The 26,531-nt window shown below is 46.2% G+C and overlaps 1 protein-coding gene across 2 annotated transcripts in view; it reads right to left on the reverse strand.

The window, feature by feature from the left end:
- Positions 1–26,531, reverse strand: part of LRRC75A (leucine rich repeat containing 75A) — a 529,608-nt gene that overhangs the window by 179,256 nt on the left and 323,821 nt on the right. For both annotated transcript variants that reach the window (XM_077480437.1, XM_077480438.1), the window contains one exon: positions 21,768–21,880. In XM_077480437.1, the coding sequence (XP_077336563.1) occupies positions 21,768–21,880 (113 nt within the window). The remainder of the gene's footprint in view (positions 1–21,767; positions 21,881–26,531) is intronic.

Consider the following 26,531-nt stretch of genomic DNA (forward strand, 5'->3'; position numbering starts at 1 on the left):
AACAAACGTGCTCCCTTTCCCAAAGGGACCTCTTTACCTGAGTTGGAACCAAAGAGTCCCAAGACCCCTGACTGTGGTCCCAAATCTTCAAGATGAATAGTTTACAGAGGACGGTAACATGACCCCGTCCACTGAACTGCTAGGAGCGTGGCTGTCAGTAAACTCAACCTGCCTAACTGAGTTTTTGACAGTTGCCCTGGAGAAACAACAGTGCTCTGTCTATCTTCTGGATCTTCTCCAAGGAGGGAAGACCTTTTGTTCTGTTGAGCCCAGCACCTACCCCAGGAAGGTGACCCCCTGGTAAGGAATTTAAGTTGGGTTTCTCTAGGTTCAGAGGCCAACCCAGGCTCACAAACAGGTCTTTTGTTACCTGTTGATCCCAAATCGACTGCGTCAGAGAAGGTACAAACCGGAGAAGATCTTCAGGACACACGATCACCGAGACTCCCCTGAGACGCAGGAATGCCAGAACTTCTACCATCACTTTGGTGAAGATAGGAGGAGGAAAGGGATAGCCCAAAAGGGAAGTGCTTTGAACTGAATGTGTAGCACCCCTACAGAAGTTATCACTGCCAGCCTAAGGAAACGCTGGTGGTTCTCTGCAATGGGAATATGCAGGTATGCATCCATACTATCCATGCCCTGAAAAAGTTTTGGTGGAAGAGGTGCCCTCACCCAGTGACCAAAACCAACGAAAGCCATCTGTAGGTGACTAAGACACACAGACGTTTCAGGTTCAGGATGAGCCTGAATTTTCCCAAAGGCTTGTGAACCACAAAAATGTGAGAATAGGAGCCCTTTCTATATATCCTGCTGGGACCTGTATTACCACTTCCTGTTCCTCTAACTCCTGAAGAGGAAAGAAGGGCACATTTTGGCAGCTCAGTGACAAGGAGTCTCAAAAGAGGAGAGCTCTGAAAACTCCAAACGGTAACCTCTTACGATGATCCCCAACACAAACTGATTGGAGGTGATCATCTCCCACTGGGGGAGGAAGGCCCCTTTTTTACTGCTCCCCATATTTCTTCTTAAGGGGAAAGGCCTTTTTCTTATCAGCCGTGCGATCTAGCACTGCTTCAAGACCTGGCCCAAACAGCAGTAAACAGTAGCAGTAACAGCAGTCTCCTGAAAAAAGGATTCCAGAGCTTTGCTTTGGACGCCTTGTCCCCCTGCCATGTCTTCAGCCTTAAGGCCCTCCAGGCTGAGTTGGCCAGAGCCGAGGACCTTGCATACATTCGCATGGATTGAGTCGAAGCACCCGCAGTGTATGCTGACTCCTTAAGCACCATGGGAGAGGAGGATAGAAAAGTCTCCTCTGCTGTCATTGCTTCATGCATTAATCTGGATAAGCCAACACTTCATATTACGAGCCACCACTGTGGCTTCTATGTCAGGCTTAAAGATTTTCTTATTATAAATCCCAGGCATCCTTCAGAAGTGAATCCATCCAACAGCAGGTTTCCTGTAAAAAGGTTTACACAGAGCTTTTGCCTTGGACGCCTTGACCCCCTGCCATGTCTTCAGCCTTGGAGCCCTCCAGGCTGAGTTGGTCAGAGCCGAAGATCTTGCATACATTCGCCTGGATTGAATCGAAGCAGCGTATGCCAACACCTTAAGCAGTATGGGAAAGGAGGATAGACTTCAGAAGTGAGTCCATCATTTCAAACATAGGGTCTGAAAGTATTCCCATGTCCCCGAGGACAGGTCAGTATGCCTGGACGTCTGAAGAAAGGTAGTCTCTAACCTGGGAGATTCTATTCCAGACAAGAGCTTCCTCTTCCGCCCAAGAAAAAACCTTTGCTTTAAAGCACCAGAAAAGAAAGGTTTTCCTTCGGGACCCCGCCATCCTGATGGCATCGATCAAGACATCATGAACCGGGAACACCCGCTTCCCCCAGGTCCTAGTACATCTGATCGTGGGGTGACAATGCCTTCTTCCTAAAGTGGTATGAATAGCTCTCAAGAGCTTATCCACTTCATCCAGGGGGAAGTTTATATCGAGGGGTTCTTTTGGGTTCCCCACCCAAGCCCTCACCTTTATCAGAGTCCCTTGGGAGTCTGAGACGGCACTGTCAACTTCTTCCTCAACTTCCTCTCTGGAACCCTCTAGACTCTCCCTTAACCTGCAGGAGGAACATCCATCGGGTTAGGTGGAACACTCTGCTGTGCTGGTGAAAGAGTGCTCTGGAGCTGAGGCCATTGTAACCTTCACAGAAGCCGCCAGATATGCACCGTGTTCTGCTGCCTGTTTCCTAATGGCGCTCAAACAGGGACCTGAACCCTCTGAGGCCACTGGAACCTTAGGTTAAAGGTCTGACTGAGCTATCCGGTGCCTCAATACACTCTTTACCAAGTGCCTTTGAACCAGGGATTCCCCCAAAGAGGCTCTATATGAAGGACGCTCCCTCCTAGAACCAAAGGGAGACTTGCTCATGTCCTTCAGAGACCTAGAGATAAAAGAGCAGCATAAAATCCTAAAAAAAAAACAAACACCAGCACTACTTAAGAGGACCACCGGGAGTGCCCTCCCCTAGGATCAATCTCCATCTGGATCCCAGACGCACTGCCCTTCCCCCCGACCACCTAGGGGGAAAAAACACCAGTGGAGCTACTGGTTGTAAGGTAAGGGAACCCCTCGCCAGGGCTTTTACCTTTGAGTGGCTGGTGCCGTTACTCCTGGAGCTCCCGAAGCCACTGCTTTGGACATTCTCCTGTTGAGGAAGAGTGGTACGAACGTGCCTCCAACAGCTACCTGTGCAACTGTAGAAAGAGAGGCTGCACCAGCCGAACGCTAGGTTCCCCTCCACGTGCCGCGTCCGGAACCGGAAGACGCGGATCCAACGAAGAGGTCCGCCCCCACCGGAATTGACGTCGCCCGCCAACCGGTCCGGCCTCTGGCTCCCAGCCGACTGGATACACAGGGGGGCCTTGGACGTCCTCGTTGCAGCGCCCCACTGGGCGAAACGCAGGGATGAACCTCCCCAAAAACTTCCTGCTTTCCCCAAGCGAAGATTGGAGTGCGTATAGAGAAAAAGGTCAGTCAAAAGTTCAGCTTCCCCAGCCGACCGGACTGCCTGTTCCGTTAAAACACCCGCGGGTGAACGGACGGACGACCCTGTAAAACTTCCTGCTTTCCCCAAGCGAAGTTTAGGGTGTATAGACAGTACGAACGCTTCAGCTCCCCGCTGATCCGACTGTCAAGGGCCGACCGATAGACGGTCGGGTAACCGAGTGGGGCCGGGGCTCCGCTCGGATAGCTTCAGTCTCACCAACCGAATTCAGCTAAGGTTCCTTAGCGATGTCTCCCCACCGGAGGAAACACCATAACTGAGGAACGAAGGGAGGAGGAGGCTTAAATCATGAAAATCAAGGCGGTGTTTCCTAAGAGGGGAGGAGCCAGTGTCTCTCAAAGGTGGCTGTCCTGAAAGACGATTGGGGAAAATTGGGCCTTAGGCACTGGTGCCATCACACTGCAACCTCTGCCATACACTCTAGTTTTATTGCAGGAATTAGCCCTGCTGCAAAGCATTGCATCAAAAATTGTACTTAAACGCCCCTGTTAAACAGGGGCAGAAAAATTGGGCCTTAGGCACTGGTGCCATCACACTGCAACCTCTGCCATACACTCTAGTTTTTTTGCAGGAATTAGCCCTGCTGCAAAGCATTGCATCAAAAATTGTACTTAAACGCCCCTGTTAAACAGGGGCAGAAAAATTGGGCTGCTGGCATCACCCAGAACCAAAAATGTTCTTCCAACATATCAGCGGAGGAGGAAGAGGATAGACAATCAACATAACAGGACAGTCACTCAGCATCAGCATAGGCAGTCTTGAAGGGATGTGGTATTTCAAAAAAAATTATTCGGTTACATCAGCTTCAGGTGCTTGGTAGCTGTGGGTGATCCAAGACTGATTCATCTTGATGAAGGTCAGTCGATCAACTGATTCGGTGGACAGGCGCACCCTGTGATCGGTAACGAAGCCACCAGCAGCACTGAAGGTGCGTTCCGAAAGAACGCTGGATGCAGGACAGGCCAGTAGCTCAATTGCATACTGTGCAAGCTCTGGCCAGTGATCCATCCTCAAGACCCAGTAAGCCAGAGGATTTTCAGTGGGAAAGGTGTCCAAGTCTGACCTTGCCCCTAGGTATTCCTGCACCATGTAAATTAGACGCTGGCGATGGGTGCTGGAACCAATCATACCTTGGGGCTGCGGACTAAAAAATTGTCTGAAAGCATCAGTCAGACGGCCACCTTCTCCACCGCTCCTTCTGGCTGATGCCTCAGCAACACATTGTCCAGGACCAGGAGTTTGTGACCTCCCAGTCTCTGGGAACGCGTTGCACAGAGCTTTCTGCAAGGCCTCCCGGAGATGTCTCATCCTCTGCTCCCTCTGCGATGGCAAGATAAGGTCGGCAACCTTACCCTTGTACCGTGGATCAAGGAGAGTGGCCAGCCAGTAATGGTCCCTCTCCTTGATCCGAAGAATACGAGGATCCTTCCGCAGGCTTTGCAGGATCAGGGAGGCCATGCAGCGTAGGTTAGCTGAGGCATTCGGTCCGGAGTCCTCTGGGTCACTAAGGACAACATGATCCGCAGCTACCTCCTCCCAGCCACGTACAAGTCCACGTGTTTCTTGGGACTGTAAATCATCCCTATAAGACTGCTGCTGCTGATGCTGAGTGCCAGCCTCCACCTCCATGCTGACACAATCATCCTCCTCCTCCTCTTCCTCCTCCTCACCCTCTTCCTGTGTGATGGGTGGCACAGCAGGAACACTGTCTGGATAAAGGGGGCCTTGAGAGGCAAGGAAGTCCTCCTCTTCCTGCCTCTGTTCTGCCTCAAGTGCCCTGTCCATTATTCCACGCAGCGTATGCTCCAAGAGGTGGACAAGAGGTATAGTGTCACTGATGCATGCACTGTCACTGCTCACCATCCTTGTGGCCTCCTCAAACGGTGACAGGACAGTGCATGCATCCCTGATCATGCCCCACTGGCGTGGTGAGAAAAAACCAAGCTCTCCTGACCCTGTCCTGGTGCCGTAGTCGCACAGGTACTCATTGATGGCCCTCTGCTGCGTGTGCAGCCGCTGCAGCATGGCCAATGTTGAGTTCCATCTGGTGGGCATGTCACATATAAGGCGGTTCTTGGGCAGGTTCAACTCCTTTTGGAGCTCAGCCAGCCGAGCACAGGCATTAAATGATCGGCGGAAATGCACACAGACTCTCCTGGCCTGTTTCAGGACATCCTGTAAGCCGGGGTACCTGCCCAAGAACCGCTGCACCACCAGGTTAAGGACGTGAGCTACACAGGGCACATGGGTCAGTTGTCCCTGTCGGAGGGCGGAGAGGAGGTTGGTGCCATTGTCGCAAACCACCATTCCTGGCTTAAGCTGGCGTGGCGTCAACCACCTCTCGGCCTGCCCCTGCAGATCTGACAAAACATCCGCCCCAGTGTGGCTCCTGTCCCCCAAACAAACCAGCGCAAGCACGGCATGGCATCGTTTTGCCTGCGTACTTGCGTAGCCCCTGCAACGCCTACGGAGCACCGCTGGTTCTGAGGACAGAGCACTGGAAGAGGCCATGGAGGAAGAAGAAGAGGAGGGGGTGGAGGAGAGAGGTGTGTCACAACCAATAGTAGCATTTTGGAGGCGTGGTGGCGGAACAACCTCCAATACTACTGCACCTTGTCCTGCATCCTTCCCAGCAGCCAGAAGAGTGACCCAATGGGCCGTGAAAGACAGGTAACGTCCCTGTCCATGCCTGCTGGACCATGAGTCAGCGGTAATATGCACCTTACCGCTGACCGCCCTGTCCAGCGAGGCAAGGACATTGCCTTCCACATGCCGGTAGAGAGCCGGAATTGCCTTCCGTGAGAAAAAGTGGCGTTTGGGGACCTGCCACTGAGGAACCGCACATTGTACAAACTCACGGAAGGGGGCCGAGTCTACCAACTGAAAAGGCAGCAGTTGAAGTGCTAGCAATTTAGCCAAGCTAGCATTCAACCGCTGGGCATGTGGATGGCTGAGAGTAAATTTCTTCCGCCGGTCCAGCAGCTGGGGCAGGGACATTTGTCTGCTATAATCGGACGTGGATGTACCACTAGCAGAGTTCCCGGAAGCACTTGGCTGTGACACACCTAATTCTACACCTTCATTCCTCTCAGAGCAGGTTTCAGAGAGGACTGAAGGTCTAGTGGGGTTGGAGATGCCAGCTGATGAGGAGCAAGGAGAGGTCCGCTTTGTTCTTTGGTGTGGGTCTTTGAGGTATGCTTGCCAACGAGCTGCATGGCAGGTCAACATATGTCTGGTCAAGCATGTGGTGCCCAAGCGGCTGATGTTTTGGCCACGTGAGATACGCTTGAGACATATGTTGCAAATAGCAGCGGTGCGATCTGATGCACTCGTCTCAAAAAAGGCCCACACCAAAGAACTTTTAGAATAACGCGCAGAGGAAGCGCTCTGCGCAGAGGAAGCGCTCTGCGCAGGCGGAGCTCTGCGGTGTGATTCAGTCGGTGTGCTGCCCCTAAGCTGGCCCCCGGAGGGCATCCTGCCTCGTTGGACATGTGCCTCCTCCTCCTCCTCCTCCTCCTCCCTCCTTCCAGGCACCCACGTGGAGTCAGTGCCCTCATCATCCCCTCCCTCTTCATCGCTGTAGCAAACCTGGCAGTATGCTGCAGCTTGTGGAACATGACTGCCAGATTGCTGTCCTTCTTGAGCATCCCCTCTCTCTGTGCTCACGCTACTGCCTTCCTCTAGCTGAGTGTCATCATCAGAGCCCACCAAACACTGGGCATCCTCCTGGAGCATGTACCCAACACTGTGCTCAAAGAGTTCAGGAGACTCCTCAGGAGGACGTGGTGGGTCTAGGGAAGGAGTCACTGATGATGACATTGAGAGGAGGGACGACGATGTGTTGGCAGCTGCTTTTCTACTACCCTGAGACTGGGTGAGAGAGGATGAGGAGGATGAAGAGGGCTTGGTCATCCACTCTACCAAGTCGTTGGCATGTTGCGGTTCAACATGTCCAGCTGCAGAAAAGAAGGACAAGCATGTCCCATGGCCACGTGCTGATGACAATGCACCGCGTCCACGACCAGCACTGTTGTCTCTAGACACAGAGCCTGCTTGCCCTCTTTTATCGGCTCGCGCCTGTCTGCCTCTCCTTGCTGGCCTTCCAGACATGGTAATGGCCTGAAGGGAGTTGGGTAAAACAGTAGTTGGGTAGTTTATATTGTGCTGGAGGCACACAACACCCACTAACTCCTGCAGATGCCTTTTTTATAGAACAGCAGAGTTAAAGGGGTATATACAGATGTATACTGTGCTGTGCTGGAAGCACACACAACTTCCAATAACTCCAGCAGATGCCAATCGGGCCCAAATAGAGAACAGCTATGTAGGTGGATAATAGCGGTATGTACTGGGTACAAAGCAGGCACACAGCACGCACTATCTCCTGAGTGACACTACTGACTGCAAGCTCTATTGTTAAAGATGGACCACTAGCTATATAGGTGAGGTGAATATCACGGTGTATACTGCGGTCAGGGCACGCAGACAATAACCAGAAAACAGCAGAGTTAAAGGGGTATATACAGATGTATACTGTGCTGTGCTGGAGGCACACACAACTTCCAATAACTCCAGCAAATGACAATCGGGCTCAAATAGAGAACAGCTTTGTAGGTGTATATAGCGGTATGTACTGGGTACAGAGCACGCAGACAGCACGCACTAACACTACTGACTGCAAGCTCTATTATTAAAGCTAGATCACTAGCTATATAGGTGAGGTGAATATAGTGGTGTATACTGCGGTCAGGGCACAGACAGTAACCACTACACAAGAGCAAAATAGTAAATCAGCCAAAAACGATTGGTGTGTAACTGTGTTGAAGGTACACAGAACACCCACTGCTTCAGATGCTAACAAACACTACACGAGGCCGCCTGAAAGGCAGCTTTATATAGTGTGGGGCGTGCACTACACAGTCTGAGCTATGATTGGCCACAGGCAGGATGCCTGTGGCCAACCATTGCTCTCCTCGCTACTGGCGCTGCGATTGGCCAAGCATGCGGGGTCACAGTGCATGCTTGGCCAATCGTGAGACAGCAATGCATTGCGCCATCGCAGTGCATTGTGGGTCACACGAATTTTGCCGCGAACGGCCCAAACGTTCGGAATTCGGCGAACGCACGAACGACCGATGTTCGAGTCGAACATGCGTTCGACTCGAACACGAAGCTCATCCCTAATAAAGAATAATAAAAATTATTCAATAATGTAATCAAATCCTAAAACACTGAAAAAGGTACACTTTTTGGTTACTATGGACAATCTCCAAAATCCAGGCAGAAAAAACTGTATTTATAATATAAAAATGCATGCAGGGCACTGCACAGACCACTAGGGACAAAGGGGGTGTGTAATTTTTTAATACAGCACTGTAATCTGTAAGATTACAGTGCTGTGTGTGTTTTGTGTACTTTTACTTTTTTGAATTTGCCGCCGATCTCCGCTCCCGTGCACCTTAATGTCGCAGGGAACGGAGCTTGGCGGCATTCGGCACTGTGAATCGAGCGGAGGACGGCTCGATCACACAGCGCGAGGGACATCGCTGGATCCAGGGGACAAGGTAAGTAAGTCTCACTGTGTCCTCCCCTGCATCCAGCGATGCGATCACGAGTCTGGCTCTGGGTTACCGTTCCTGCTAGAAAATTCCCAACCCGAGCCAGACTCGGGATTACCGCTAGGGAGGTTAACTCTCCCCAACAGGCATTACTCGGCCGCCCAGTGGAGGGAACCCCAAAGTCCACAAGAAGATTGATAGCATGTGTCTTTTTAGCTGCGAGAATCACTATGGGTAGATCATGAAAGTCCCCTATGGTCCAATTAAACTTACTAAAGGCTATTCCAGATAGCAAGCAATTGTGCTGCAAGTTTGAAAATGACTTGCTAAGCTATTGCTAGACCTTCCAGGCTTCACAAGTTTGTTGCACAATTGCAGCAAGTCTGCATTGCATGACTCCAGATCAACATGCTTTGCAAACATTCTGCAAATCTGCTGCAAGTTCTTGTTCAGTTATATTGTGAAATAGTCATCCCACCACAAGGGTTACTGTGGCTGAATATTAATGCTGTAGACTTGCAGAGCTCTTGCTGTAGACTCACCACTCCACCTTTGCTCTTGCTAGAGACTTTCCACGCAAATGTGCTACAAATTGGAAAAGTGTTAACTAGAACATGTGCTTCAACTGCTCTGAAAGTGTACAACTTGCTGATGAAAATGTGCAGCAAGTTAACAAGACTTACAATTCAACACTGCAACAAATTTGTGGCAAGTTATCCTTGCTATCTGGGACGAGATCTTGGATTATGATCAATGAACACCTCTCAGCGCTATTACAAGAAAAGATGGCTTTGTCTGAAAAAAAACAGGGTATACTTGGATCAAATACCTGACTGGTGCTACTTGCTAACTTAAAACAGATATCTGCTGGGATTGGCGAGGGTGCTTGCTACTACTATTTTTCTCTTCTCCTTCTTATCATCGTTATGCTTTGGCTCCCTGAAAATTTGAGGAATCTTCTTGGCCAAAAAATGGCTGCTTAGGATTTTGTACCATGTTTAGACATCTCTCTGGAGTCCTATTTGATACTCAATGGTATAACATTGGCGATGATAGACCTCCCATATTAGTTAGCCTAGGTTTCCATGAAATTCAATCTGAACTCCCTAAATAGACATCAGGGATTTTTATTGCTTCTCTATCTCTCTCTGTTATGAAGCACTTGTTCAAAATTGTGAACAATTGTACTTCACTCACATTACCAAACCTTAATAAAAAAAAAAACATTGGAAATGAATGTAGCACTGACCCCCGAAGGAGCTGCTGGTTTTTGTTGGGCTTACCGTTACCTCACTTGATCACTGTGTCCGTCTTAGGGGTCCCATTGTAGAGTGGAGTGGATTAAAGAATGTTAGCTCCGACACTTAGTCCTTTTTCGTAAGATTTATTTGAAAGAAACATGAAGTTTTGCAATAGAGGGATAGAGGGTTAAGGGGAGTTCAGGTACCTTGTAATTGCGGGTTAGAGGTATTTCCTTGATCCAGAGGATGAACAGCTTCCACAGGCTTGATCTAGCAACCACCGGATAGGCCTCTCTCACTGACCTAGCAGCCGGTGTGGTGCTCGAACAAAGTCTCTGCCACAGACTTGTCAATTCAACAAAATCATTGTGCAATCCTCTGCAACAGGAAAGCACAACTAGCAACTTGTTGAGAAATTAAAGAGTTGTCACACAGTACCAGTTTCTTTCAGCCGATCCGGCGATACTGTATGATAGGCGACCCGGGATGCATCCTCCAACTGAGTCTCCAAGCTTTTCCAGAGATACCAGCCTTGTTGCTCGGTCCTCTCCTGAAAAAGTCCTCCCCTGGATCCTCCAGTCGCTTGGTTTCTCCCCGCAAGCAAGACAGCACAGGACCACCCCTGATGGGTAGGCCCCAAGACTTTTGGGCCCGCCCTTTCAGTCACAAAGCCTCGGGCCAGTCGGCCCCGAGACATAGAGACAGGCAGCACACACCTCAGGCCAGGAGGGCCATGAGGTCGGGATAATGAACCCCAAAAATATGGCGCCTGTACCTTAAGTACCCTTACCCAGAATGCACAGCAGGTGAACCACTCCCACTGGGCTATTTCTGAGTAAAAGGGGTACGCAATGCATTCAGCCTATTGCATTTCCAACACTTACCGGTGGTGACAGCGACACCCATGGCCAAGTGGAAACTAGCACAACCCAGCTGAACTGGTACAGAAACCAGAACTTTGACATAATTAGTCTGAGCCAAACTGCAGCTTCAGACAAACTTAAATTTACAAAATAGCATCTGCCCATTAGGAGCAGGGCGCTACATGAAAAATAGTAGATTAAAATACAATTTTACTTGTATTAAGAACTTGATAAATTTGTAGACTCCAATTCTCTTTCACATATATTATTCCTATACTATTTCAACAGTCTATACACACCAAACTCATTCATTGCAGACTTTTTGGAATCCCTAATTTAATTCATTCACAACATATACTGCATGTTTGTGAGCAGTGGGGGGCATAACTTGATGTGTCAGTTAGACCACGTTTACATTGTTGACTAACAGAGTCCCAGCTTCGTACATATATTTATAGAAAACTGCAATTACTCTTGAAATGACAAACATTGGAAGTTGTTTGACTTGCCTTTATGTTCTAAAACAAAAAAGGACAGGAAGTAATTAGAAAAGCAATTACCAAAGGAATATAGAGCAAATACTCCATCTCAGTAGTGTTCCAAGTTCACTAGATCTCGCCTTCTATAAATGCAGATGATGTCTGATACTGCCTTAGTACAGGAACATTCAATTTTAACATGGAAATTTAATTAACACCTACGAAGATGAAGAGGCGTGCCAGACTGTCAGAAATACACAGAGGTTTGTAAATAGAGGGGAGGGAGTTGCAGAAACAAAAGCAGCCTGTCTATCCATAACATCTTTTTTGAGGCTTGCTTTGCTAAAAGGCCAAGTTTTACTTGTAGTACCACCGTAAATTTATATCTTGGTATATTGAAAGACAAACGTCTGGGGCTGCCATTGCTGATGTCTTTCAGAATATTTTTATTTCCTGCTGACCCTCTGAACCAGGCCACAACAATTGTGCAGATAAGGAATACAGTAATTCAGAAAGTATTGAAGCCACATTAGTTAGTTAGTAGGCGGCCAGCAATTGCAGTCCCCATATTTCGATATCATATCCCACTGAATGTTCCAATCGAGTCAATGCAAAGAAAAATTATAATGTTGTTTTCTTACTTATGAACTCTTCATAAAACAGCATACTAACATAACTGACTTGTGAGAAGGTAATACTGTTGCTATTGACGGCATGCAGTGCAGGTAAAGCTCACTATTAGCACTATTAGATTACATTATATCTAGAGATCTGCATTTTACTCCCTGCCTCCACATATTTCAATCACACCACCTATGAACTGACTGCACAATCAACAATTAGAGAAGACATTGCAAGAAGGTCTGTGGCAAGAAATGGCTGACAAAGAGCAATAGGGCGCTTTAGAATCAGAGTTCACTTAATTTGCTAATTTTGACATTATCAAACCATCAGTACATATTAGCAAAATAGATTATATGCAGTGTAAAAAAGCCATTTAACAATGAAAGCCCCTTGAATCCTTTAGGGAAAGGGAGCCTTGGCTGATATTAGCATTGTATTACAGTGGGCATTCATCCAAAACAAGGAGGTTAAGTGGCCCTGTCAGGATTGGCTACAAGAACACTAGGTGATGGGGCAGATCCTGAACTCTATAAAAAAAGTTACGCTAGGCATGTCCCTCTGACCTGAGAGATTCAGCTGACAGAAGAGTTGAGCACCCACCCACCCATTCTGATGTTTTGTCACAGCTTTAATGGCAGTTTGACCTTGCCAGAAATTGGTGTTGTTGTATGGGCTATGCCCTCAAGTTAAATTCTAATACCCGTTTGGCATTGATGGTAAGGACAGGCGTCTTAAACTATGTCAGTTTATGGTTTATGTGTGCTCACAGTATACCTGTGACAGGCATTGATTTGTTATGTTTGGAAAAGTTCAATAAAGCTGTGGCCTTGCCCTTTTCTGACTTAATTAGCTTCTGTGTCATTCTTGGCAAGTTATTTGTATGTTAATTGGCTGTATGAGCATATGCTTCTCAGCAGTCAATTTCTTTTGCATTACAAGCTAAAAAAATATTCACAAATACGTGTTTACTTTCCCAGTGGCTACCTTTTTTACACCAACCTTACTTTGAGATATTTGGAAGCATGATTAGATGATTGTTCCTAAACCTTGACTTGTTCTTATATTTGCAGAAATCCACAGCATATGGCTTATATTTTAATTACAATGGAAATTTGCACCCCTTTTTGTTCGAGTCTGGTATTGAAGACTGCCTGTTGCTACAGTTGTTGACCCACATGATGCCCTGTTGCAGTAAGAAAGCACCATATTCAGCTGTACCAATGTGTCTTTCCATGTGTGGCCAGATACAAGCATTCTATGGACTGCGCACAAAATACTGCTGTTTAGCACTTGTTACATAATCCCGCAGTTCAAAGATTTAAACCTACTTTAGTACAGAGCAGCACCAAAGAAAATTACACTGATAGAGAAATATGAGCATTTATACCTAACCTGTTATTTAGTAGCACTTAAAATTCTGCAGAAAAAGAGGAGAGGGAAGGGTCAAGACTACCCATTTCAGTCAAAAAAAGCTTTCCAGATACCTTGAAAAGAAAAGACAAAGCTGGCCATAAACATTGTAAACCAGCACTAATCTAGGAGATGATAAACAGTATTTCCACCCTGCCCATCATTCTTGAGGCAACATCTGCCTATTTACGAAAAATATGATTTTTTCGTCATACTTACCTGTAAAATCCTTTTTTTTTTTTTTTTTTAGTACATCATGGGACACAGAGTTAGGCTAATATTCATTACCTGCTGGGTTATACTTAATCTCCTGGTGAATGGGCACAGGTAGACGAAAGGCCTTTAGACAGGAAGTGATCCCCTATATAACCCATCCTACAGGGAGTACTTCAGTTTTGTAGCAAGCACCGAATCCTCAAAAAGAAGGGCGGGACCTCTGTGTCCCATGATGTACTCAAAGAAAAGGATTTTACAGGTCAGTATGATGGGAAAAAAAACAATTTTCTTTGAGTACATCATGGGACACGGAGTTAAGCTAATATTCATTACCTGCTGGGATGTCCCAGAGCAATAGCCTTGAGGGGAGGGAGACACCCTGCCAAACAATAGCCATCAGACCTTATACGGCAACCTGCAGTACACTGTGGCCGAAAGCCGAATCCTCGGCAGCTCAAACATCCACTTGATAAAATTTTGTGAACATATGCACTAAAGACCAGGTAGCAGCCTTACAAATCTGATACCTGATGGCGAAAAGCCCAGGAAGTTCCTACACCCCTGGTAGAATGAGCTCTCACCCTGAAGAAATGAGCTTTACATTGCAGACCATAGGCCTGAATGATAAACTGACTGACCCAATTGGCAATGGAAGCTGCCTGCCCCTTCTTGGGTCCTTTCGGTATAACAAAAAAGGAATCTGATCCTCGGATTTCTGCAGATCTAGACAAATAAACTTTGACTGCCCGGACAACATCTAAAGAATGCAGTCATCTCTCTTCCGCCGAACGAGGCTGAGAGGAAAAAAGAAGGCAAAATAATGTCCTGATTTAAATGAAAGACTAACACTTTTGGAAAAAAGGATGTAACAGGTCACAACATGACTCTGTTATGGTGAAGGATCAAGTATGGTTCCTATCATGAAGGGTCACCAACTCCGACACTCTTCTAGCCGAGGTGATGGCCATCAGGAAGGCTAGCTTGCATGACAGCAAGTCTAATGGGATTTCCTTGATAGGCTCAAATGGTTGCTTCTGTAACACAGACAGGACCCAAGTTCAAGTCCCAAGGACACATAGGTGACCTAATGGGGGGGAAGCAAGGGAGTTGCCCCCTGCATAAAGGTTTGGACCAGTAAATGGGAGGATAAAGACCTTTGGAAAAATACTGATAGAGCCAAAACTTGACCTCTGATTGTACTCAAAGCCAATTTGATTTCCACAGCTGACTGTATAAAAGAGAGAATTCTCCCAATCAAGTATTTTCGAGGATGCCATTTTTGGCTTCACAATAAGCAATATAAGTCTTCTAGACCTTATGATAGATCTTCCTAGTGACAGCTTTTCTAGCATTCATTAGGGTAGACACCACTGGTCCCGAGATGCCACAGTCCTTTAACACCCCCGGCCTACAATAGTCATGTCATCAAACTTAGAGACTGTAAATGTTAATCTCACAATCTCCAGGAACTAGGGCCTTCTGGGCCAGGCTGCCACCAGAATGACTGGAACTGCCTCTCTCTGAATCCTGCGCAACAAATGTGGAAGGAGAGGGATTGGAGGGAAAGCATAAACCAGGGAGTACTAGCTCCCTGGAACTACCAGAGTATCTGCTCTGATTGCCAGAGGATCTCTTCTTCGGGATACAAACTGCTGTAGCTTGTTGCTGAACCTGGATGCCAGTAGGTCAACCTCTGGCCATCCCCAATGTTGGCAAATTTCCTGGAACACCCCTGGGTGTAGGGACCATTCCCCTAGGCAGATCTGTTGGCGGCTGGAATAACCTGCCTTCCAGTTCTCTACTTCCGGGATATGGACTGCTGATAGAATCGGCACATGTCCCTATGCCCAGGCTAGTATGTGGTTCACCTCCCTCAGAGCATCTGGTAGCCTTTGAGGTTTATATAGGTCACTGCAATGGCGTTGTGGAACTGAACTGATAGGGCAGTCCTGACGCTGCATCATCCAGGACAGTAGGGCCAGTTGTACTGCCCATAATTCCAGGACATTGATGGGAAGGATCTGTTCTGTTCTTGACCATTTCCCCTGAGCTGTGAGCTCTTTTAGGGTTGCTCCCCAGCCTGAGAGACTGGCATAGTTTCATAGTTAGTTAGGTTGAATAAAGACACTAGTCCATCCTGTTCAACCTGAGTGAGTGTCTACAATTGTCCCCATCCCTGTACATTGCACACTCATGTTGGTCCCTACCCTCAAGGATCCCACAATCCAAGGTCCCCATTCATATCCTAGGGCCAATTCTGAACAGAAGCCAATTTACCTACCTGCATATCTTTGGATTGTTGGATTGTGGGAGGAAACCGGAGTGCCCGGGGGAAACCCACGTAGGCACAGGGAGAACATGCAAACTCCAGCCAGGTAGTGTCATGGTTGGGATTTGAACCAGCGACCCTTCTTACTGCTAGGTGAGAGTGCTAACCACTACACACTGTGCCGCATCTGTAGTCAGTACGCTCCAAGCTACCGGGAGGAAGGATCTTCCCTTTTGCAGGTTCTGATCCTGCAACCACCAGTTTAGGCTTAAGCGTGCCAGAGGAGATAAGAACATTGGATAATCCAGGGCTTGTCCTCTCCTGTTCCAAACCAACAAGATGTCTTGTTGTAGAGGCCTGGAATAGAACTGGGCATAGGGCACTGCCTCGAAGGAGGATACCATCCTTCCTAGAAGATTCATACAGAGGCAAAAGGAGGGTTGTCTGGTGCCCTTTATCTGACGCACCTGATCCCTCAGGGCACAGATCCTTGCTGGTGGCAAGAATACTATTGCTTGGACCATATCTAGGATCAGACCTAAATACATTCGAACTTAAGCTGGTCTCAAGGTTGACTTTTCGGTATTTATGATCAAGCCAAGCTTTCCAAAAACTGTACTGTGCATTTTATGCTCTGTTCTAGAGCCTGTAGTGAGTGATCTCTGAGCAGGAGGTCATCCAGATACCCAAGCACCAAGATCCTTTGGGCCCTTCAAAGACCCAGTACTGGTGCTAGGACCTTTATGAACACCCGGGGAGATGTAGCAAGCCTGAAGGGTAAAGGCACAAACTGAAAATGATGTTCCTCTACTGCAAATCGCAGGAATCTCTGATGAGGTTGAAAGATAAGTGCATGTAAATGCGTGTCCTTTATATCGATGGAGGCTAGAATGTCTCCCATCTTGAGTAAGGCTACTACCGAACGGACAAACTCCATCCGAAAGTACTGGATCAGTAGATACTGGTTCAGGGATCTTATGTCCAAAATGAGCCTTGTGTCCCCCTTTGGTTTTTGAACCATAAGACAGGTTTGAGTAAAACCCATGCCCTTTTTGGATACAGGAACCTCTACATTCACTCTTTGATGCACTAAATGATGTAGTGCCTGAAGCAATAAGTCTCATTTTGGAGGATCCGAGGGAACGCTGGATCTTAAAAACCTCTGAGGGGGAAGCCCCTGCAACTCCAGCTTGAAGCCGCGGGATATAGTTGAGGTGACCCACTCGTCCTGAATTATTGTTTTCCAAATGTCTGAAAAGTGCAGCAGCCTTCCTCCCACCCGATGGAGTTAGGGCATCCCCTCAAAACAAGGGCTTGGTGCTGGGTGTAGAAGAAGTTTGGTCCCTGGCCTTGCGGCTTGCCCCTGGTCCTAACGCCCTGTTAGCAACGGAACTGCCTTGGCGCTTTGAGGAAGCAGTCCAAGGTTTTAAACTAGGGACGCCTGGTGCTTTTCTTCAAAGGAAGTAGAGAACTCTTCCCTCCGGAAATCTTTTGGATACATTTGTCCAAATGATCACCAAATAAATGTTCCCTATGAAAGGGGAAACCAGCCAATAACTTCTTACAAGGAACCTCGGCTGACCAGTTCTTAAGCCACAAAAGTCTGCGCATACGTACAGACAAGAGAGGTAAATGAGAAACCTGCTGTATTGAATCCTTTAAGGCGTCAGCAGCAAAACAGCACTCCAGGAATATTTGCATTATTTTCAAGCAGATCATCCTCCTGGTTAGGCCTATCAGGCCTCCTGATCTGACCCTTTACGGAGTGGCAGATACCAATTGCTGAAACAGCTGGCTGAATAGCTGAACTGACCAAAAAAAAGGAAGCCTTTAATAATGACTCCAATTTGTTGTCAACAGGGTCTTTCAAGCTCTGTGTGTTATCTATCAGACAAGTTAAGTTCTTCTTTAAGGAAGAGACTGCTGCATCTATGGCTGGCATACTCCACTTCTTAAAATTTTCATCCATGGGAAGACATTAACCCACCACAAAAAGAGTACTTGGGTGTCGTATTAAACACACCTCAGAAGGGAGACCCTTTAATAGGGCTCCCAAGCCCCTATGTAACAATTCTGCTAAGCACCTTTAGCCTGCCAAGCAACACCTGGTGACCCGTGACCCAGGTAAGGAGAAATTAACTGCTGCAAATGCCTGGTTCAGAGCCTGCTCTGTGTCCCATAGTTGCCTTCTGGAAGCACTGCATGCTTGGCATACACAGCTCAAATAAGCCTGCTGTGCGCCGGAACATTCTGTGTGTGTATGAAAGTGCATGGTCCCGGCGAACAGGTGTGACTGTATTCGCGTATGATGCAAATCTTTGTGTGCCCATATAAAGGCTATGGAGCATGTGCCACCAAACTGCTGAACCCAGTGGCCCTCTTGCAAGAGCACGTGTGCCATGGTGAACCAAGGCAAAATGGCACACCGTCGTGCTCCATTATACAGGTAAAAAACAGCCAGACACAAGCAAAAAAAAAGGTACACTTTGCAAACACCCACAGCTAGCCCAAAACTCCCCCATATGGTCACTGCACACAGGTGTCCAGCCTCTAGCTAGCTTGACTGATTGTTACAATCACTGGGACACCCCACAATAATTAAAGAGGTTTAACTTACCCATTCAGACGCAGGGAGCCTTAGAAACAAAGAGCCCAATCTTCACCCTTCACGGTGGTTTCCTGTCACTTGAGGACCTTCAAGGACTGGGTACCCTTTTCATGTTTAGGGTCCACTCCCTTGGACCTGTACAGCACCCTGCAGGAATGCCTTAGCTCTGCGGTGTCCAGGTTTCACTTCACAAGGTCCCGCGCCCGGAGGTGGCATTGCTGGCAAAACCTTGCAGGATCTTGAGTCTTCTTTGCGAGGCTCGGGTGCCATTTATCTAAGCATATAAAGCCTGTGTCAAATGGATGAGATCGGTCATTCCCTTCATTCATTTAAGAACCGTTGTGGGACTAGAGACCTGGAGCTCAGAGAGCTCAAACAACCATGCCATCCACCTTGCAGACACTGGTAAAAAACTGAAGTACTTCCTGTATGAGAGGGGTTATATAGGGGATCACTTCCCGTCTAAAGACCTTTGGTCTACCAGTGTCCATTCACCTGGAGATGAAGTATAACCCAGCGGGTAATGAATATTAGCCTAACTCTGTGTCCTATGATGTATAAAAAAGAAAAGTCAACTCTCAGCCTCATGTTGATTTCATATTCCCAGTGATACCTTTAGAGATGGATATTGTTAGCTGTCTTTCATTGTGATAAGCAGATTTTAAATTTTTTTTATTGAGGATACTGGCACCCACAATTTAATACCGATTAAGAGGTTTCATTGATTCCAAATAATCACCTTGTATTCATGTTAGTAATGATAGCTTCAGAAGTGAATTTTATTCCCTGTCTTTTATTGTGATAACCAGCAGATGGTCACAGGCAGAAGACTGTAAGGACTGGAACAAAGGAAACCAAGGACTGGTATATGGTAAATTATAAAGAAAGAATCATATAACAAGAGCCAGAGTAGTTAGACTAGCTGGTCTCAGGGACTAGAATGAGAAGGTCAACTTAGCGAAGGCTAGGTTCACATCCGTGTAGGTGGGTCTTGCTGAGGGTTCCCACAGCTGAAACCACCCACACAGAAAAACACAAGAGATGTGTGAAAGTACCATTCATCCCTAATGGCAAATCGACCCTGCAATGGGAATTGCACTGCACTTGCGGTTCCTGTGCAGGCTGCAATGCCAAAAAAAGGAGCAGGGACCTTTTCCCTACGTTTCAGGAGTCACTGCAGCCCATTCAAATGAATGGGCTGCTGTGCCCTTGCAAGACGTGGCTTGCAGAACCGCATCAGTGTGAACCAGGCCTAAGAGTGCAAGCTAAAGAACCATGGAGGTCACTTAACTATTAACCCAGAAATGTGTTCCTGATATCAGCAAGGTCTTGTTCCTAAAAGGAGGCATTTAAAAAAAAAAAAAAGCAGGCTATAAACAGGAATCTAAGGATAATATCTTACAGAAAGAAGAATACATTGTGCTTTACTAAAGCAGGGGTTCTTAAAAGGGTATCCATAGGGTAATATAAGAGCCAAATAATGGGGGTATGGTAGTAGAGAAATTGACATGGTGTGTCAGATGGCATGAAAGTATCCTTTGTCAATAATAATTAATTGATTCCATTTTTTGATTGCACAAAAACAAAAAAATAGCAAAAAAGCAAATATCTCAGGTGGCGTAACTAGCTTTTTGGTGTTGATGATGGGAATTTCGACTGTCTGATGAAGGGGGAATGGAAACATATTGGGCAATTCATTGGTGGTCACCTTTACCAAAAAACTGCCTACGCAGATAAGAGGCATTTGTAGAGAAAAACCAACTGTGCAGCTTTGACCAGAATTGAATAATGCCTTTGCTATAGGTATAGCTCATTTTCATACCACATGAAGCCTAACTGGAAAACTCTTAGGATGTTGCTAAGATGCCTAATTGTTACATTTCACCTTTACCATCACAAAAGCAAGATCTCAATTGCTGAGCTCAGAGCTAATAAATCAGCGGGGAGAAAGCGCATGCGAAGGAGTTTGAATAAGAGAAAAAGCTCACTCCTGCGATGATAAACAGTAATAGCTTGGCGTCTCTTAGCAATGTCCTAGGAGTTTTCCAGTCAGGCTTTATAAGGTACATAAATAGCCTACACCTATAGCAAGGGCATTATTCAACTTTGGTCAATGCTACACAGCTTGTTTTTATTTACAGACATCATTTATTTGCATAGGTAGTTTTTTGGTAAAGGTGAACTATGCCTTTAGGAACCCCTGTAATAAAGTATAAAGTGAAATGAGGTTAAGTGAAGAGGGAACCCTATGCACCAACATGTAAAGTGAGCCTGTGTTCATTTCAAACAACCAGTAATGTACAGTAAAATGTTTTTTTTTTTTTTTAACACAAAAGAAATGTTAAAAGTGAGTGCAGGTTAATTTTTATAATATAGTCACCTTATAATATAGTGCTTCAGGCCCAGCTTTCACTTTATTTCATTTTTGTTTACATCCCATTTTACTTTAGTAAATCAGGCCCACTGACAACTCAGAGCTGAAGACAGAATCCACAAATCTGATTCACAGCAGATCCTTATTGGCATTCCCTTGCCTCCTTTGTTGTAACATTATGCATGTCACAAAGTGACAGTTCTGCATTACAAAGATTTGAATATTCTGTGACACTGGTGAGAACAAAGCGTTCAGATCTATTTTTTTTCCCCTTTTTATCCTCTGAAGTTATGTCAACAGAATAAATGAAAAACTGCGAATATGTTTTGTGACATTAGTTACGGAAAACAAAATCACACTTGATGACATAGAAATGCAGGACAATAGTTAATTTAGGATAAGTGCAGGATTTTAAAATAATAAACATTCATACTCATCTGTCCCCCGTCAGCTCTAAGACTGAGAACGAAATGATCAAAGACGCTCAGTTCTAAGGTCTGCTAACACCACAGAGCGGCAACCATCATTCATCTCTGTGCTCTGCCCCTCCAGCACTCACTGAAGCGCCAGACTGTGCAAGAGGCCGGAAATGAGCCAGCTGCTGGCCAGGCATCTGGGCAGATCCCGACATTATTGTCGGGATCCCTGCAGAGCCTTGACGGGCTCTGTGATGTCAGCCGACAGTGGATATTAACCCTCTGTCGGCTGAATCTGGGTCACAGGAGGAGTATTGTCAAAACAGCTTTAGCCATACTTTTCCTTTAAGAGCAATAATAAAAAGTAATGGGCCCAATTAGCATATGCACACAGGAGAGAAACCTGCACAGAGAAGCAGAGAAGAGGAAAATGCTGATATAGGTTAGTTTAAATATCTGGGTCACGTAAAAGCCCTGGGCTTTCAAAACAGGCCATCTGTATACAAAACAAGCAGGGAGGACTGCAGGAGGGAGAAGAAACAAGCAACATGTTCAATGAAGACACTTGCCGATCCCCCAAATCATGTTCAGGTCTATGAGCTGTCAAGATGTACCGTGTTTCTGAAAGGGTGACTCACCAGGCCTGAGGCTTTCGCTTCACGATACCTTGACGTTTCCACTGTGAGTGAGGGCTGAGGTGGTAAGTCAGCTGTCTGCACACTTTCTCCATTGCCCCAAGTGAATCTCCCTCCTGCAACGTGAAGAAGAGGCACATTTAATACACAAGGTGGGATCCCTATACAGTTCATTTTGTCTCATTAAATCCTCTACATTTTCTAGTACTCTGGTCCTAGCTAGTACACATTACCAAAAGCATTGCAATGTCGGATCTATAAGGCAATTACAGAAAGAAGTCAACAAAATACAGTAGAGGTTAAAGACCTTGCAGCAAGTCAGATACAAGATTTATCTTCGTATCATTTTGTTTGGAACATTTCTGATAAGCAACCATCTTTTTTAATACATCCAAAGGCTTTGGTCTTTGCAGCGATTCCTATTAAAAAACAATTCCACCTTGATCTTAAAGGGTCCCCCCTGCAACATTGAAAAAAGTCACACTAAACTCTAATTTAGCCTACAAATTATAGCTTTTTTTGGGGGGGTGGGAACGGGGGGGGGGGGGTGGGCAAGTACCTGATTTTTTTTGGAACCCACATCTGCAATCCTTGCCTTGGCGAATATGATGCCCCTTGCCCCGTCCTCTTCCACATGCCAGTCCCAAGAGGCTGTGGGACCATTCATAGACTGCTATGTAAGCTCATGCATGTGCAGTTGGGAGCTGGCTGTGGCTCCTCAGAAAGCCACAGCCTGTTCCTGTATCCAAGATGGCAGCCCCAGGGACCAACAGTGGTAAGAAGAACAGGCTGCGGGAAGATAGCACTTTACTCCAGGCAATAGTAAGGCTCTGATTTTGAAAAGTCAGCTACTACAGTGTTTGTAGCTGCTGACTTTGATGAAAAAAAAAACAGCTGAGGTTCCTCTTTTACTCAAAATGTACCTTCTGTTGCACTCAGTTCAATACAAGCTTATTTTAATAAAATCTTTTCCTGTTGTGCATGCTACCTGTCTGCTGGCCATCGCTTTCCACAACTTCCTGCATGCTTTGCAGCTGCTCCTCTGCTGTTTACTTTCATGAAAGGACTACATACCCCATGGTACTTTTCTGCCTGCAAGCAGCAATTCCTGTACTGACTCCGCCTCATGAAACTCCTCCTCTTAGCACCTCTGTAGTTAAGAAGGCAGGCTCTGTGAAATGAGTGATGCAGCAGTGCCTACCCACAGGGCATAGTGAAAATGTGTCACAGAATTCAAGTAAATATGTGAGGATCTTCACAAAGAAAGTTTACAAACTTCAAGATAGGTCAGCGTGATAGGAGTAGGCTAAAAATACTGTATATTTTGGACCATAAGACGCACTTTTTCCCCCCAAAAATATGGGGGAAAATGTCTCTGTGTCTTATGGTCCGAATGTACATCAGGCACCGCCCCCCGCCGGAAATGCCTGCAGATGCCATATTAGTACCGGAAGAGAGGCAGGAGAGCGGAGGAAAGACATCCCAAGCCCCCCCGCGAGCCCCGGGCGATCTCCCGGCTTGTCAGGACAGAAGACAGAGCAGCCCGAGCGATGCCAATGGTACGGCTGCAATAATGGCACAGGTCAGGCTGCAATAATGGCACAAGTCAGGCTGCATTATTGGCACAGGTCGGGCTGCATTATTGGCACAGGTCGGGCTGCATTTTATTGGCACAAGTCGGGCTGCATTTTATTTGCACAGGTCGGGCTGCATTTTATTGCCACAGGTCAGGCTGCATTTTATTGCCACAGGTCAGGCTGCATTTCATGGCCACTGGTAAATATTTTGGTACACCATTTGGTTCAGAATATTTTCTTTCTTGTTTTCTTCCTCTAAAACAAGGTGTGTCTTACGGTCAGGTGCATCTTATAGAGCGAAAAATACGGTAATTAAAATACAATGTGGACATTATTATATGATTTTACATTTTGACCAGAGATACCAGCGGTATCAGGAATTTTAAACGGATGTTTTATTTCACTCCTGATTGCAATTAAACAATGCAGACAAAGTGCACTCAAAGTATTCAGACCCCCTTCATGTTTTTCAGTTTTGTTATGTTGCAACCTGATACTACAGTTGTTTGTAGCGGAGGTCCACCCACCACTGCAAAAAATAAAAGCCAGCAGCGACACATTCTGCAGCTGCTGGCTTTTAATAATCAGACACTTAGCTGTCCTGGAGTCCAGCGATGACGGCACCGCAGCTGATGTTTCCATCAGCTGTCAGGTGCTGCCGCCTCAATTGTGAGTAAAGGAACCCGGCAGTGTAGCCTTTGCGGCTTTATGCCGTGTTTCCTACTGCACATGCGCAAGGCTCCATTCCTCTCTCCTACTGGTCCAGCGGCCAGGAAAGGAGGAGGGAGCCCAAGTGGTGACGCAAATATCCATGGATGAGGCTCCCAGAAGTAATTTTAGAAGTGTTTGCACATGTATGAAAAAGGAAAGACTGAACGATCACATTGGCGTAAGTATTCAGACCCTTTGCAACAACACTTGAAATTGAGCTCAGGTGCCTCCCATTTCTCTTGATTGTTGCTGAGATCCTTCTACACCTTGATTGGAGTCCACCTTTGATAAATTAAATTGATTGGACATGATCTGGAAAGGCACACACCTATCTATAAAAGGTCTAAGCTGACAATGCATACTGTATCAGAGAAAAAGAAACATTCGTTTAAAAGGAACTGCCTGTAGAGCTCAGAGACAGGATTATTGCAAGGCACAGATCTCGGGAAGGCTACAACATTTCTGCTGCACTAATGTCTACAAGATCATAATTCTCAAATGAAAGAAGTTTGGTACAACCAGGGCTCTTCCAAGAGCTGGTTGTCCAGTCAAACTGAGAAGGGCCTTGGTAAGAGGCGACCAAGATCCCGATGGTCACTCTGACTGAGATCCAGAGATCCTGTGTGGAGATAGGACAAAGTTCCAGAAGGACAACCATCACAGCAGCTCTCCACGTATCTGGGCTTTATAGCTAGACGGAAGCCTCTCCTCAGTGCAAAATACACGAAAGCCCGGTGGAGTTTGCAAAAAAGCACCTGAAGGACTCTCAGATCATGAGGAACAAGATTCTTTGGCCTGATGAAACCAAATTGCACTGTTTGGTCTCAATTCTAAACGTTATGTCTGGAAATAACCAGGCACCGGTCATCACCTGCCAAATACCATCACAACAGTGAAACAATGTGGTGGCAGCATCATGCTGTAGGCTTGTTTTTCAGCAACAGGGACTGGGAGACTGGTCGGGGTTGAGGGAAAGCAGAATGGAACAAAGTACAGAGATATCCTAAATGAAAACCGGTTCCTCAGGTTATTTAAAAAGTAAATTACATATTGATGAGCGGGAAAAAAATGTAAGCAGATTGAACTTCAGCTATACCGAAAACTAGGGAAAAAAAATTCAAGTTTGAAGCAATATCTAGAAATGACAAGGTATGTGTTACCCCAACATTTCATATTCCTGATATGACCTGGATGAAAGAGCCAGGAGGAAACTGGTCAGAGAGGCTACCAAGAGGCCTATAGTAAACTCTGAAGCAGTTGCAGGAATTTATGACAAAGAGTGTTCCTTCTGTGCGTGGCAACAATATCACAAATTCTCCACAAATGTGGCTTGTATAGGAGGGTTGCAAGAAAAAAAGCCTCTCCTCAAGAAAGGCAACATGCAGTCATGATTAAGCTTTGCCAAAACACACCTTTAAGATTGTGAAGTCACATGGAAAATGGTGTTATGGTCAGATGAGACTAAAATTGACAATATGTCTGTCAGAAATCCAATACAACTCACCATCCAAATAACACCATTCCTACAGTAAAGCATGGAGGTGGTAATATGTTATGGGGTGTTTCTCTGCAGCAGAGACTGGAGCTATTGTCAGGAGGGGGCAATGGGATGGATGGGGCAAAATATCGTTGAATTCTTGAGGAAAATCTGTTGCCCTCTGCCAGAAAGTTGTCAATGGGAAGAAGGTTTACCTTCCAACATGACAATGACCCAAAGCACAAAGCAGAAATTAGTTGAAGGAGAAAAAGGCAACAATAAACAACATTGGCGCAATGGCTAACTACACGACCACCCGCCGTCGTTATACGTCGCTACTTTGATGTTAAATATCGTTGTTATGGCAGCAGCTAGCTACCATAGCCCCGGTATTTTTAACAACGGCGGACTGTCCTCTTTATGATAGAAGTGGTCACAGCAGTGGATTTGCTGCAAAATCACTTTTTTTAGGGGCGGGAGAGGCCCCCCTCCCGCTGCACTCCGGTTGTCTACGTAGCTTACCGGAGCCGCACTGCCTGGATGCCGAGGGAGGGAAAAATGGCCCCCCGCTCGGCTCTATAGCATCGGAGAGCGGAATCGATGTGAGGTGTCACTTCCCCCCAAATGCATTTTTTTAATTTTATTTTTTATTGCATTTTAGTCTTTTTGACCCCAGATCTCACATTTAACGGATGTTTACATTCCTTGTAATAGTAATAAAAGTGACCCAATTTTTTTTTTTTAAGTAAAATAAATATTAATAAACTATTTTTTTAAACACCCCGTCTTGCCAAGCTCACGTGCAGAAGCGGACGCATAGGTAAGTCACGCCCGCATATGAAAACAGTGTTCAAACCACACGTGAGGTATCGCCATGATCGTTAAAGCAAGAGAAATAATTCTAGTCCTAGACCTCCCCTGTAACTCTAAATGTGTAACCTGTAAAAATTTTAAACGTCGCCTATGGAGATTTTTAAAGGTAAAAGTTTGTCGCCATTCCAC

Source organism: Lithobates pipiens, unplaced genomic scaffold, assembly GCF_037356315.1.
Source record: "Lithobates pipiens isolate NorthernLeopardFrog02 unplaced genomic scaffold, aLitPip1_a1.2 Scaffold_16, whole genome shotgun sequence".
In the NCBI taxonomy this organism is placed as follows: Eukaryota; Metazoa; Chordata; class Amphibia; order Anura; family Ranidae; genus Lithobates; species Lithobates pipiens.